Source organism: Ranitomeya variabilis, chromosome 3, assembly GCF_051348905.1.
Source record: "Ranitomeya variabilis isolate aRanVar5 chromosome 3, aRanVar5.hap1, whole genome shotgun sequence".
NCBI classification, from domain to species: domain Eukaryota; kingdom Metazoa; phylum Chordata; class Amphibia; order Anura; family Dendrobatidae; genus Ranitomeya; species Ranitomeya variabilis.
Window position 1 is genome coordinate 88,040,060 of NC_135234.1, and position 13,238 is coordinate 88,053,297.

At 41.9% G+C, this 13,238-nt stretch overlaps 1 protein-coding gene across 3 annotated transcripts in view; it reads left to right on the plus strand.

Moving 5' to 3' along the window:
• The window catches only part of SPAG5 (sperm associated antigen 5), a 115,107-nt gene that overhangs the window by 32,857 nt on the left and 69,012 nt on the right, over window positions 1-13,238 (plus strand). For 2 of the 3 annotated variants that reach the window (XM_077294356.1, XM_077294357.1), the window contains exons 4-9: window positions 518-1,998; window positions 3,001-3,184; window positions 4,065-4,193; window positions 8,068-8,160; window positions 8,826-8,960; window positions 9,173-9,292. In XM_077294356.1, the coding sequence (XP_077150471.1) occupies window positions 518-1,998; window positions 3,001-3,184; window positions 4,065-4,193; window positions 8,068-8,160; window positions 8,826-8,960; window positions 9,173-9,292 (2,142 nt within the window). The remainder of the gene's footprint in view (window positions 1-517; window positions 1,999-3,000; window positions 3,185-4,064; window positions 4,194-8,067; window positions 8,161-8,825; window positions 8,961-9,172; window positions 9,293-13,238) is intronic. The other variant, XM_077294358.1, reaches the window with a different exon arrangement.

The window sequence follows — 13,238 nt, forward strand, 5'->3', positions numbered from 1 at the left end:
CCAAAGGACCATTCCCCCGCCTTCGGTTCATGGAGAGCTTTTCATAGATAAATCCGAACTATAATACATTATCCAGGTGTAGACATATCCCTAATTACCCTTAGTAACCCAACATTAACATATTAAATATTGCATCCGACACTAGTGCTTCTGACTTCTGCATTGCATCTTATCCAATTTCCCCATTGTTTTTGAAATTTGCCAATTGCTCCCCTTTTACTATACACCTTTTTCTGCATTAGGATTATATTATTTAGGCACACAATAACTGCTTCAATCAAGAGGGGACCTCTATCCAGCCAATGTTTGGCAATGGTTTTCCTTGTATGATACATCACTTTAGCTATAGCCAAAAGTACAAGAGAGGTACCTCCAACATAACTCATCAGTCCTAAAATACATGACTTGGGACTTAGCTGAACCTTCTGTATTTTATTTTGATAAGATATTCTACGGAACTATTTTATAATTTTAGTTCTGGTACTTGCATATTTGTAACTATTCTCTTTTTCTTTAGGAGTCTACGAGAGTCAGCATTGGCGCATCGGTCAGTGTTTGGATTGACCCTTGTCACAATGATAGTTTGACACACAGTTCAGAAGCTGAGCTCTCGAAGATTGCGCTATCAATAGGAGACTCGCCTTCTTTGCCCACAGGTTCTGAAAACTCTCATCACTTAGATCAGTCGTGTGACATTGTATTAGTGCAGCCTAATGATTCATTGGACGGCCCGACAGCATTTGGGGACAATGAAGAAAATCGTAGACAGTCCGTAGATGCAGTTGCTCATAACTCTTACATGAAGTGTGACAATTTGGTTATACCTTCCGCCACTACAACTAATGTACCTTCAAAATTACAGACAAATCCTGCACTGGAAGATAATTCATGCCAAACAGTAACCCTCACGTTGCATGGCCCAGAAAGCCATGATGCACAAGGGATCCTAACACCTCAAATGCCTCTTAAACATATTACAGAACATGATGATATATTAGTAGAAAATCTTGGCTCGAGAAATGAAGAAAGTGTTGCGGCAAATATTTTAACCTCTAACTCTTTGCACACCGGTAAACCGGACTTATCTTCTTCCATGGTAAGTGACAGTCAGTTAGAAGATCTGCCGGCCACAGATCAGATTGATGGAGTTGAGGTCACGTCTGAGCCAAATGTTCTTACATCCACAAATGACACCTATGTTATAGATCCTTGTCTTGATGCCGCACCAGAGGAGGTCTCTTGTACATTAACAGATGTGCTATCAGAAGTAATGGAGTTTATTGAAAATTGGAACTTATCTATAAAAGGTGATGAAGATTGCTCACAAAATGAGCCAGCTGATGATGAAGGCCGTGGTGAGGGTTGTCCAGCAGTGGAAATGTTACCTTCATTTCCTCCAGTGATACTTGACCCTCTAGTCTGCGATCATTCTGAGAGGTCTCTTTCTGATACTTTACTGATAGAGGGCTCTCTTTTTACAGAAGTGGAATTTCAGGATTTTGACCTGTCTTTAAATAAAGCAGATCTTTACACAGCAGAGACAAGAGACGACAAATGTTGTACACCTGTTGATGGGGCTACCACAGATCTTGTGTCGACTGAAAGAGATTCCAGTTTATTAACGCAAGCTAAATGTTTTTCTCCAATTTATGGTATGGATCAGGTGCATCAGTTGGACCCTAATCCTGATCAAGGAAATGTAGCGCTATGTACTCCATTATCTGACAGCTGTCCCACTCCAATAATACCCAATCCTTTGAAATTTTGTGACATCCCTTTATTTGGCAAAGGAATGGTAAAGAATCTTAATCAAAGGATGTTTGCGTCCCCTCATGATGCTGGGACTGCTATGACTCCACTATCGACCACTGAGGGAGTGACCTGGACTACACCTATAATGCTTCTGAACAAAAGTGTGAACACTTCCGGGGACTTCATGCTGGAGAGGAATAAAAGTGCAAAGGACAATTCCTCTGAGACGGATTCAGTCCTATGGAAGTAAGATTTTTGTGCTTTTTGTAGTCACTGTTATTTTAAGAAACTGCATAAATCAATATTACGATCAATTGTAAGAAACGTTTTAATTTATCAAAGAAATCTGCTTCTTATGAGCTATCTCTTGCCTTATTCCCTACCTTCTGAACTAATTCACTCTGAAAAATAACTAAAATTTGTCAAAACAGGGTTGTCATATTACAGCTGTCTATTAAAGTGTATGGAGGCGGGAGAGGATGGATGGGGCACAGACTTTCATAAAAAGATCATGCTGTAGCTTTTTAGTAAGTGTTTATCTAATGTCGGTGCTGGATTCACAGTTACACAGCTCAGTAGTGCTGTAAAATGTCCTTCATACAAAAGCCACATTTGTCTGCTACATAAAAAAAGGTGAGCAGGAATCCTGCGTGTGTTTGTGTGCAAGGCATGGGAGACCAGGTAGCAATATTTTCACCACCTTCTACCGCAGAGACACTTGAAAATTATAGATGGAGCATGCAGTGTAGAAAACTGGTTAAATATGCAGGATGCCAGTCATATATTGTCAGAAATAGTGTTATACCTCATGTTCACACATAGTCTTATTCTGAAAACTCACCTGAACTCACAGGTACACTTCTCCCTATAATTTTTTTTGTTTGCCCTCTATAAAACTGAAGACAGTGGTAGCAGCCCCCTGCCGCCTCAGCCCCAGCTCTTTGCCACCATCCTCTGTCTTTGTCGATATGGATGCAGCAGTGATATTATGATCTTTGCTGAACTCGGTGGTGATGTGGATGAAGACAGCACAATGCCGCTAAGTTCACCGCACGGTCTGAATTTATTTATTTATTTTTTTAATCCAAGGACTTGTAGTATGTAAGAATAACAAAAAAAAAAAAAGAATCAGAATCCCCTTTAAAAAAGTTGTTAGTTGTTTTTAAATATAAGAATTCTGACTTCCATGCTCAGGAGAGCAATATGGTAGACACAGAGCTGTAACATATCTCTTACTTCATCTTCCAGTTTCTCCAGGGAGGCCTTATGTAATGCATCTCGGGATGAGCTGATGGAGCGTTTGGAAGGCACATTGATAGTAGTTGAAGTGCTTTCACGACAACTTCAAGGCTGGCAACAAACTCAAGTTTCGTCTAAACCGTCTGAGCAGAGGGAATGTTCCACGCAGACCTGTGTCACTTACACCAGTATGGTAAGGAGCCGACTATCTGCCCATGGGGGAAATGAGACTGCTGGAAAGTGACCACCAACTCCGTCACATCACTAGCTTTGCATGCAGTGTTCTAATACATTTCTGATCATTTTAGACAGTAAGTTTTCACTAGAAATATGAATTTCTAGTGAAATTATGAATTTGCATGGAGAGCTTCTGTCAGGGGTAACATGAGCCACTGTGGTATTTTTGACAATACTATCTTGTCATCAAAAAGTGCTGAAATCCCGACAGACCCTATTAAAGGGAATCTGTCACCAGTTTCTTACTGCCACATTTGAGAGCAGCATAATATAGGTGCAGAGATCCTGATTCCAGCGATGTATCATTTTACTGGGCTGCTTGATGTCCTTTTGATAAAATCCTTCCTTTATCTGCTGCAGATCTAGCAGTTCTCTTATTGCAGAGCTGTGTATATCCCCATCCTCACCACTGATGGTCAGCTTTCTGCCCATGTACAGTGTACACAGAATGCTGGAAATTGGAGGTGGGTGCCGGGGTTATACAGAGATCATGAACTTGTCATTTTGGATGTGTTGCAAAATATCTTTCTCAGCATGATGGCTTTCTTTAGTGTGAACAGAGCCTAAAATAGCTGCGTTGAAAGTTACATAATGTATTTACAGATAAATGGTATTTCTCTAAAAGCGAACCTGCCAGAAGCAATAACAGCTATGTAGTGAGCAATGCTTCACTTTTAGCTAATATGTCAAGCTGCATGGATGCAAATCACTATCAATGTACACAACGGAACTGGTTTGGAATGTAGTTTTCTTTACCCTTTTTAATATATGTCTATATAATTTTGTACTCTATGCTCATTTTTAGTCTTGTCCTCTTCCAATTGTGTTGCCTGCAGGATGAGCGGCACTACCATAATCTGTATTTGAAGACGCTGAGTACTCTGCTATCAGAGCAGCACAGTCGGGAACTAGACGAGGCATTACACCAACATCTTAGAGACGCTACTGAAGCTTTGGTAGGTCAGGTACGACCCCCTCTGTTGTACAGATTCATTGATCAGGATTACTCTTGTGTAAAAGCAGGGTTTATGCTGTCTCAGATATTTATGTATGATCAGAGAAAGGAAAAAAAGCCATACAGAAGAAGGTGCACACCAGAGTTACAGAGCAATAAGTTTGATTAAACACCATATAACTCCATGATTAAAAACAATTACATAGTAACATACCGTAGTTTTTAAGGTTGAAGGAAGACTTTAAGTCCATCTAGTTCAACCCATAGCCTAACCTAACATGTTGATCCAGAGGAAGGCAAAAAAATTAAATCCATGAAAACCCCACAGATCTGTATAAACCACTGTCCAACAATGAAATGCAACAATAATGTATGTAACATGTTGTAAGATCCCTATAAGTTGAAATATTTGCAGTCAATAACATATCAATATTACCAGAGAGAAACTAATGTGTTTTTGAGTAATATAGATAATAATAGTCAAGTCCGAAACCATATGATATTATATTCCACAGTATATTGTAAGAATAAATATAATATCATGTACTTAGTACTTAGACCATAAAGATGCAATTTCAACAGTCCTGATCAGGAATATAGATATAAGTACATAGAGAGAGCACCAGAAAAGTGGTAATAACCGAATCGGTCAGCAAGTGGGCATGCAACCATGGCAATATATGCATAAAGGATAACGCAAATAAAAGTTGGTATCCAAATTGCATGAAAAATAATGAATAGAAAGAGCACATTACAAGACTCATGGTCTTCGTCAGGAGGCGCCTCCTGACAAAGACATGACGAAACGCGCGTAGGGGCGGCAGGCTGGGGTCCACTTCTCCATTACATGTGAGTTTTTGCCCGGCACATGCACTTGATTATTTATTCACTGCTTATTTGTACAACATGCACTATAACACCTTTTGCAGTAATCTTTTGCATTGAAGCTCCGTCTCGCTAGAGCACGGTATCCTTTATACGACAATTGGAGCATAAATGCAAGGTTGACTTCCCCATGGATCTCTATGGTGCTTCATGTATATTTATTTACGTCCTGATAGTTCTCTATTACTAATTCCTTCAGTGCACATTGCCACTTGATTTTTGGTGCCATTGCTATACTCAGGTTCATTGTTCCCCAATTTTCCTGCTTTGTTAGTGCTACTCTGAACTGATATATTTTATGTGTTTGATTTAATAAATTTGATATGTTTGTTTAAATATACTCTTTGACCTCTTTCTGTGTTTTTACACTCAGCAAGGTTTTTTTGTCATATTTTATCTTTTGAGTTTAATGTACCTTTAATATGGTTGACGCCTAATTTGGGAAACATTTGTGCCTAATATTTAACTTCTTACAGCACACTGTTTAATATAATTGTTATCTATGTTACTCAAAGACCCATTAGTGGCTTTATGGTCATATTGGAATGTTATTGATTGCATACATTTAAAGATAGGGGGATCTTACAACATGTGATAAATATATTTTTATTGTGGCTTTGTTTTTAATCATATAGTTATATGGTGTTTAATAAAACTTATTGTCCTGTATTTCTGGATGTGCACCTATTTCTGTATTGCTTTTTTCTTTCTCTTATCATTAGTGGTTCTTTGCAGTGGTAGCACCCTAGTTGTTGTTACATTTGGCTGTGCATCTATATTTTTTATCACAGTATATTTATGTATGTGAAGGCATTAGATGATGTATTGCCAGAGCCTGTTCATCTGCACAGCAATAGTGATCTGCTTATAAGTAATCCAGTCTTGTCAAGTTCTGCTCCCCTATAAGTCAATGACATTTTTAGTGCCACAGTCTACAGTAGGACACCTTGTAACAAAGTGTGTGCTCTTACAGTTATCACTGATCCCTATTCATAGATTATATTATAAATGTCTGGTCATGAGGGGCTCCACTTAGGGGACCCCCACTAATATGAAACTGTGATCACTAGCTCTTGGTTCTCTCTCCACAACCAATGTGAGGTATAGTATGAATGGAGCCTTGGTCATGCACCCCCCTTCCTGCAGGACTCCATGTCTGTGGGGCTGAGGAACATAACTGAGCCCTATGCAGTGTCAGACCAGTAGACCTTGAATGGACTGGCATGGTACATGATTGTCTGCCATTTCTTTGCAGTCATGTGGTAAGCTCAGGATCATCATTCTGGTAATTGGTGAACGCCCCCCCAGCGGTCATACATTTATCACCTATTTCTCTACAGCACACAGGAAACCATGGGTGTACGCTGCTGCCACTTGGAGGGTTAGGCTACTTTCACACTAGCGCCGTGCACTGCACGTCGCTATCCGTCGTTTTGCAGAAAAAACGCATCCTGCAAAAGTGCTTGCAGGATGCGTTTTTTCTCCATGGACTATCATTAGCGACGCATTGCGATGCTTTGCCACACGTCGCAACCGTCGTGCGACGGTTGCGTCGTGTTGCGTCGGTCCGTCGCCACCAAAAAACGTTGCTTGCAACGTTTTTTGGTGCGTCGAGAACGTCTTTTCCGACCGCGCATGCGTGGCCGGAACTCCGCCCCCTCCTCCCCACACCTCACAATGGGGCAGCGGATGCGTTGAAAAACAGCATCCGCTGCACCCATTGTGCGGCGCATACAACGCTAGCGTCGTTGCGTCGGCACGTTGCACCGCGACGTGCAGCGCACGACGCTAGTGTGAAAGTAGCCTAACACGAGGCAGAAAAGTTAACTCCTCTGCAGCAGGAGAGCAGTGGCTCTCCTTTTCTTGTTTATTATCTCCTCTGCAGCAGATTTCACCTACCAACTGGAACAAGCTACCGTAATCCGTTTCAGCTTAGTGTCAGTAGGAGGCAGACACGGGACTGTTTTCTAACCTGTTTCTATCTTAGGTTGTTTGTTGTCTTTTAAAGGTCTTAAAGGTTTTGCAAGCGATAGTGACCTAGGTTCCCACCTAAAGGATTTAATTCTTCTCCATTTTCTGGTTCTATTTGTGCCCACTCTTGGGACAAATACTTAGAGTTTGTCCACTACTTTAACGTTTATGGCCAAACCTTAGTATAGGTTATCAATGTCTGATCGGTGTGTGTGCGATCAGCTGTTCTCGGTGGCGGTATCACAACTCCACTGATCAGTCATTGATAATCTGTCCTAAGGATAGGCCATCAATGCTAAAGTGGTGGACAACCTCTTTAAATGCATGCATTTGGGGCTTAAAATAATTTTTTGCAATTGGGTTTAATTGAAAACTTTGCACCGTTTGCCTCCTACAGTTGCTGTGTTACACGGTTATTGTTGGCTGCAGAATGAGTAACGGGGTCAGCCACAAAATCTTTTATTGAGTGAAGCTAGTCGGTACATGACAACAACTGTGCAAATCACGTACTTGTGGCCACATGACGACTGATTGCACTGATAATGCAGGGGAATCCTGACTGCGTGCTAATTGTGCTTATTGCACACTGTCAGGATTCAGCAATCTACAGACACATAGAATGACTGCAGAAGTTTACCTGAAGCCAGGAAAACTGTTATTCTGACATGGATTTTCATAGTAAGCAAGCAGCCTCATCAGGTCTGAGAGATCTATATAATAATCTGTGAAGCTTGTTGTGAAATCTGATGACACATCCACTTTGATAAAGCCAAATAAATCTGCTGTTCATATTTTTTGTGGAAAGAAGTATTTTAGTTTTTTTTCTAACGCGGTCCGTATAGTTCAGGCCATCTGGTAGCCTCGCGTTAGCCACTTGTTAGTTTTATAAATGTGTAACGATTAATCTATATATAATCTCTGACTATACCACATTCCCTGTGTATCTTTGTATTTAACAATGATCATTTATATATCTTGGAGTTTGAGATGAAAAGTCAATAAGTTGATGAGAGCATAATCTTCTGCAGACATCACACAAGACTGAAGCTTCATCTATCATAGAATTTGCAAAGAGTCTGTATGAAAATACGCAAAAAACCAGAGCAGACCTCCAGCGACAGGTGAGGACAGAGATCTCCAAATCCTCTTTGCATAATGTCACTATTTTGTGACCTAAGAGTTGTTACTTGCTTTAATTTTGTTTTTGGGTAAGATGTTTTTTTGAGTTTAAAGGTTTGCCAAAAAAAATAAAATTGTTTTCAACATTATACAAACATAAAAAAGTGGAAATAAGTTACCTGTAAGGATGAGCGAACGTGATCGGATAAAGTGTTATCCAAGCACGCACGAGTGCTAATCAAGTGACTTTGCCGTGCTCAAATAATATGTTTGAGTGCTTTCGGCATCACGTCTCGTGGCTGTTAGACAGCCGCAACACATGCAGGAAGTGTCTAACAAACAGGCAGTCATCGCATGTGCTGCGGCTGTCTAACAGCCACCAGACGTGCAGCCGCGGGGACTCGAACATATTTTTGCGAGTACGCTGAAGACATGAGCACGTTCGCTCATCACTATTACCGACCTTTTAAAGGGTTTTTATTGTTGATAGTGCTTAGTGAAAAGTCCCCCCATCCCTTATAATATACCAATAACTTCGAAAGCAAAGGAATTTTACAAGGAATTCACAAAATAAATTTTAATATTTTATATGTAATGGTGGGTAATAATGTGACGCAGAAGTGAAACAAGTAGCAGTGCTCATCTTATTAACCTGTTTGTATCCTAGCTGAGCCATAGCCGCAAGCTTTTAGCAGATCACATGAGCATTTTGCAGAAGATAAGCGAGAAGCTAAAGGGCAATCTACGTCAGAGGGATGAAATGAAAACCCTCATGGAAGAAGCTATACAGGCCAAAGACGCGGTATTTACACCTGTCCCTACTCGCCAATATAGATAACTTAATACCTTAGTATGGGGCAACTTGTCTCGGTGTATATAGCACCCACTTGTGGATTTCAGAGCCCGACATGTCAATGTTTTCTTTCATTTGGCTTTTCCTTGTAATTGTAGAGGACACCTACCAAGCTGAAAGTCATTTGACTGCAATATCTTTCCGTGTGTTGATGTTCTCAGGCAAACCAATGTCTTCAGGATCTTGAGATCCACTCTTCAGCAGTCATGACACAGCTTCGCGGGGATTTAGAATATGAAAAGCAGCTTTCAGAATCTGTAAAAGAGGCTTATGAGCAGCAGGTGATTGCAAAGTTTATACTGTTTAAAATGGTACTGTATTTTCAACAACGTTTGCATAATTCAGTAATACAAGTAATTATTAGAAATTTTGTAATGTATCTGATCGGAGAAATCTGCTTCCTTTCCCTCTTATCAGACACTTATTCCCTTCCCCCACCTCCTGAACTCACCATCCACTGTGAAAAAGCAGCTCGCGCCTGTCGTGCTTAGAGGAGAAGGGCTGCAGGTGTCATGTGACTTATCCCATTATCCTCTATGGAGAGGGGAGTAAGCAGCAATCAGAAAAGCATCATGCAGAGCTCTGTAACAAGTGTTGTACCTCACATCAGAGGTTGATTCAGATCAACGCAGCTGAGCTCTGCTGTATAATGTCCTCCATGTTACTGCAGCTTATTTCTGTGAGCTTAGAAGTGAACAAAGAGCAGGCATTCTCCTCTCTGTGCCTCTGGGAGAGATCACTGCAGCTCGTCTCCTGCCCCATCTCCCAGTAGATTGCAAGTTACTGATGGAGCTTGCAGAGGGGAAAAGTAGTAAGAATACAGGACATAAGTCACACAGTGGTCAGAAATAGTGTTATTACTCATGTACACACAGGACAACTTATTCTGAATAGTTACCGTATTTTGCAGATTATAACATGCACTTTTTCTCCCAAATTTGCAGTGGGGCGATGCTGCAGGCCCTGGACAGGGAGCAGGAAGAAGCGGAATCCCCGCTGCACATTGCTTTTCCAGCGCCTACTTTAGAAAAATGCCAGAGCCGAGATCTCAGTCTGCGCAATCGCCACCTTGGAAGATTATTTCCCATGACCTGCAGCATTGCCCCAATCCTGCATCTGCCGGCTTCCTGCATCGGTAGCCCTGTCTCCTGTGGCCCCGCTCCACCACCGTCCCACGCGGTAAGCTAAATTCAGACTATAAGACAGTCCCCCATTTGACACATTCAACCTTTTTTTTTCCTATTTTCCTCATCAAAATTTGGGGTTTGTACTTATATTCCGCAAAATACGGTACTTGAAAGCACAGTTACCCTTTAGGTCCGTTAATACAGGTAATGAGTATAGAGTAGGAGGGCTTGTTAAAGAAAAGCTAACAGGTCTGAGAGAGCCCGAATTCTTGCTGATTAGTAGGTGATCAAATACTTATTTCATGCAATAAAATGCAATTTAATTATTTAAAAATCATGCAATGTGATTTTCTGGTTTTTATTTTTGAATTCTGTCTCTCACGGTTGAAGTGTACCTACGATAAAAATTACAGCCCTCTCCATTCTTTGTAGATGGGAAAACTTGCAAAATAGGCAGTGTATCAAATACTTATTGTCTCCACTGTATGTGACCCCAGACTAAAGGTGTTATCCCACAATAAAGACCTATCATCTGTCCAGTGTTTAATCTAAGTGCACCCCACCAATGGCTACAGAGGTGTATCTACTGTTTCTGGCACCCGGGGCAAGAATGCATTTTGGCGCCCCCCTTCCCAAGGACATATGCGATTTGCCCACTTAGTCATGTACCCACGAGCTCCTCTCCCTAATGCTCTGCTTCTCTCAGTTTTTCACTGAATATTGAGAAGAGGAGCTCGTTGTCACAGAACCATAAGTATGAAAATCGTATATGAGTGACGTGTCCATGTGACGACTACTGGAACCTGCAGAGCTGAATCCCGACATCGCAGGCTTCTGAATTCTCACAACTAATGCACTGCACACTTTTAGGATTCTCCCTTGCCGGTGGACAGTCATGTCAGCACAAGCATGTGATTTGTATACTTCTGACCACATTCCGACTAGACGTGCCCGGCCTCGCTCAGTTCATTTTCATTGAGTGAGGCCACACATGTCTAGTCAGCACGTGACCACATGTATGTAAATCGCCACCATGAGAGAATCCTGACAGCGTGCAATGCGCACTGTGAGAACTCAGAAGTCTGCAGTCACGAAGAATGACTGCAGACTCATTACAAACCTGGATATTCCCTTTAATGCTCCTAACATAAATAAAATCATGAGTTAGTTAGTATCACAAATAACATTTACATCCAGGTACCTTATAGATGACATCGTTTCTGGAGTCGTTCTCCTTCTTTTCTTCATCTTGTCCAGACCCCATGATGAGTTTTCTCATCCACAGCCGTCTCTGCAGACTTCCATCTTCTCCACTCTTTTGCAGAAAGTTTCCACACGATACCCTTAAAGATAGAAGTGTCATTATAATGCTCCTGAATAAAAAATTGCCGCTCACTATATTGTCTGCACAAAATATGACCCCCACACTGTCCCTCTTATGGTACATGCTCTTCACACTGATCTCTCCTTTCCATACCGGCCTCCCTCTTCACGCTGTCTGCTCATACTCTGTCCCCCCTATAGGGCCCAGTATTTATACTGTACTCTCACTCTCATCACACTCCCCCTCCTTGGTATACTGTCTCCTCCTGGCTGTGCACTTACACTGTCCCCCCATGCTACGAACCCATTACTCAGTTTCTATACTGTGCCCAATCACTTTTCTCCCCCCATACTGTCTCCTCACACTATTTCACTCCCTCCTCATACTGTCTCCTCTCACATCCCCCTGTTCACATACTGTCTCCTCATATATTTATCCCCTCACTTTCTACACTGCCTGCTCACCTGACTCCCCATACTGTGTCTGCACACATCCCATCACCCTCACTCCCCGTACTCTGTCCACATACATTTTTCACATCACTACTTATACTGTGTCCACATACATTCCCCCGTTCGCTCCTCATACTGTCTGCACCCATCCCCCATACTGTTTCCTCAGATATGCCCCCCATTCCCCAGTACTGTTTCCTCATACATGCCCCCAATTCCCCCGTACAGTATCCTCATACATGCCCCCAATTCCCCCGTACTGTTTCCTCATACATGCCCCCAATCTCCTGTACTGTTTCCTCATATATGCCCATTATTGTCCTCTACTCCACCCCATCATTGCTCTTCACCACCTCCATCTTTGCCTTCTCTACCACCACTATCATTGCTTTCTCCCCCACCACCCCATAATTTCCCATTCCACAACCTCCATCATTTCCTCCTTCCCCAGCACTCCCATCATTGCCCATTCCACCACCTCCATCATTTTCTCCTTTGCCTTTTCCACCACATCCATCATTTTCTCTTCCCCCATTATTGCCCTTTCCACCACCATCATCATTGTCCTTTCCGCCGCCATCACCATTCTTGCCCATTCCACCACCTCCATCATTTTCTCCCCCTCCAATATCATCAGTGTGCTTTCCACCACCACCATCCTTGTCCATTCTACCACCTCTATAATTTCTTCCCCTCCCTCATTATTGCCCTTTCCACCACCTCCAAGATTTCCTCCCCCCACCATCATTGCTTTCTCCCCCCACCACCATCATTGCCCATTCCAATTTCCACCTCCATCATTGCCTCCCCCCACCCCCATCATTGCCCATTCCACGACCTCTATCATTTCCTCCCCCCCACCCCCATCATTGCCCATTCCACCGCCCAAAACAAACTGAAAAAAGACCAAATCCTACCCCTAAAATCATCAATCTTTATTAATAATTACGTATAATACCAAAAATATATATAAAGTGAGATAAAAAGTACATCCCTCTAGGGAACCCCCCAAGGATAGGGATACAGTTAATTTCAAAAGGTACCCTCTATGGTGTTTTTATAATGCCAGAAAAACCAGATAGAAAAACCAAATAGAAAAAACCAAGCAGAAAAAATGAAAAAAATATTTAAAGCAATAATAAAAAATTATCAAAATATGAAATAATCAAAAAAACCAAAAATAAGGCTAATACCTTTTTGGATACACAATGCCTCAACTAGCCCTAATTGGCCCTGGAGTCTGTTATCCTTCCTGACAGCGGAGGTTGGCACCCTGTATGCGATATGGCGCCCCCACTCAACGACGGCTGTCCCTCCTATCCCT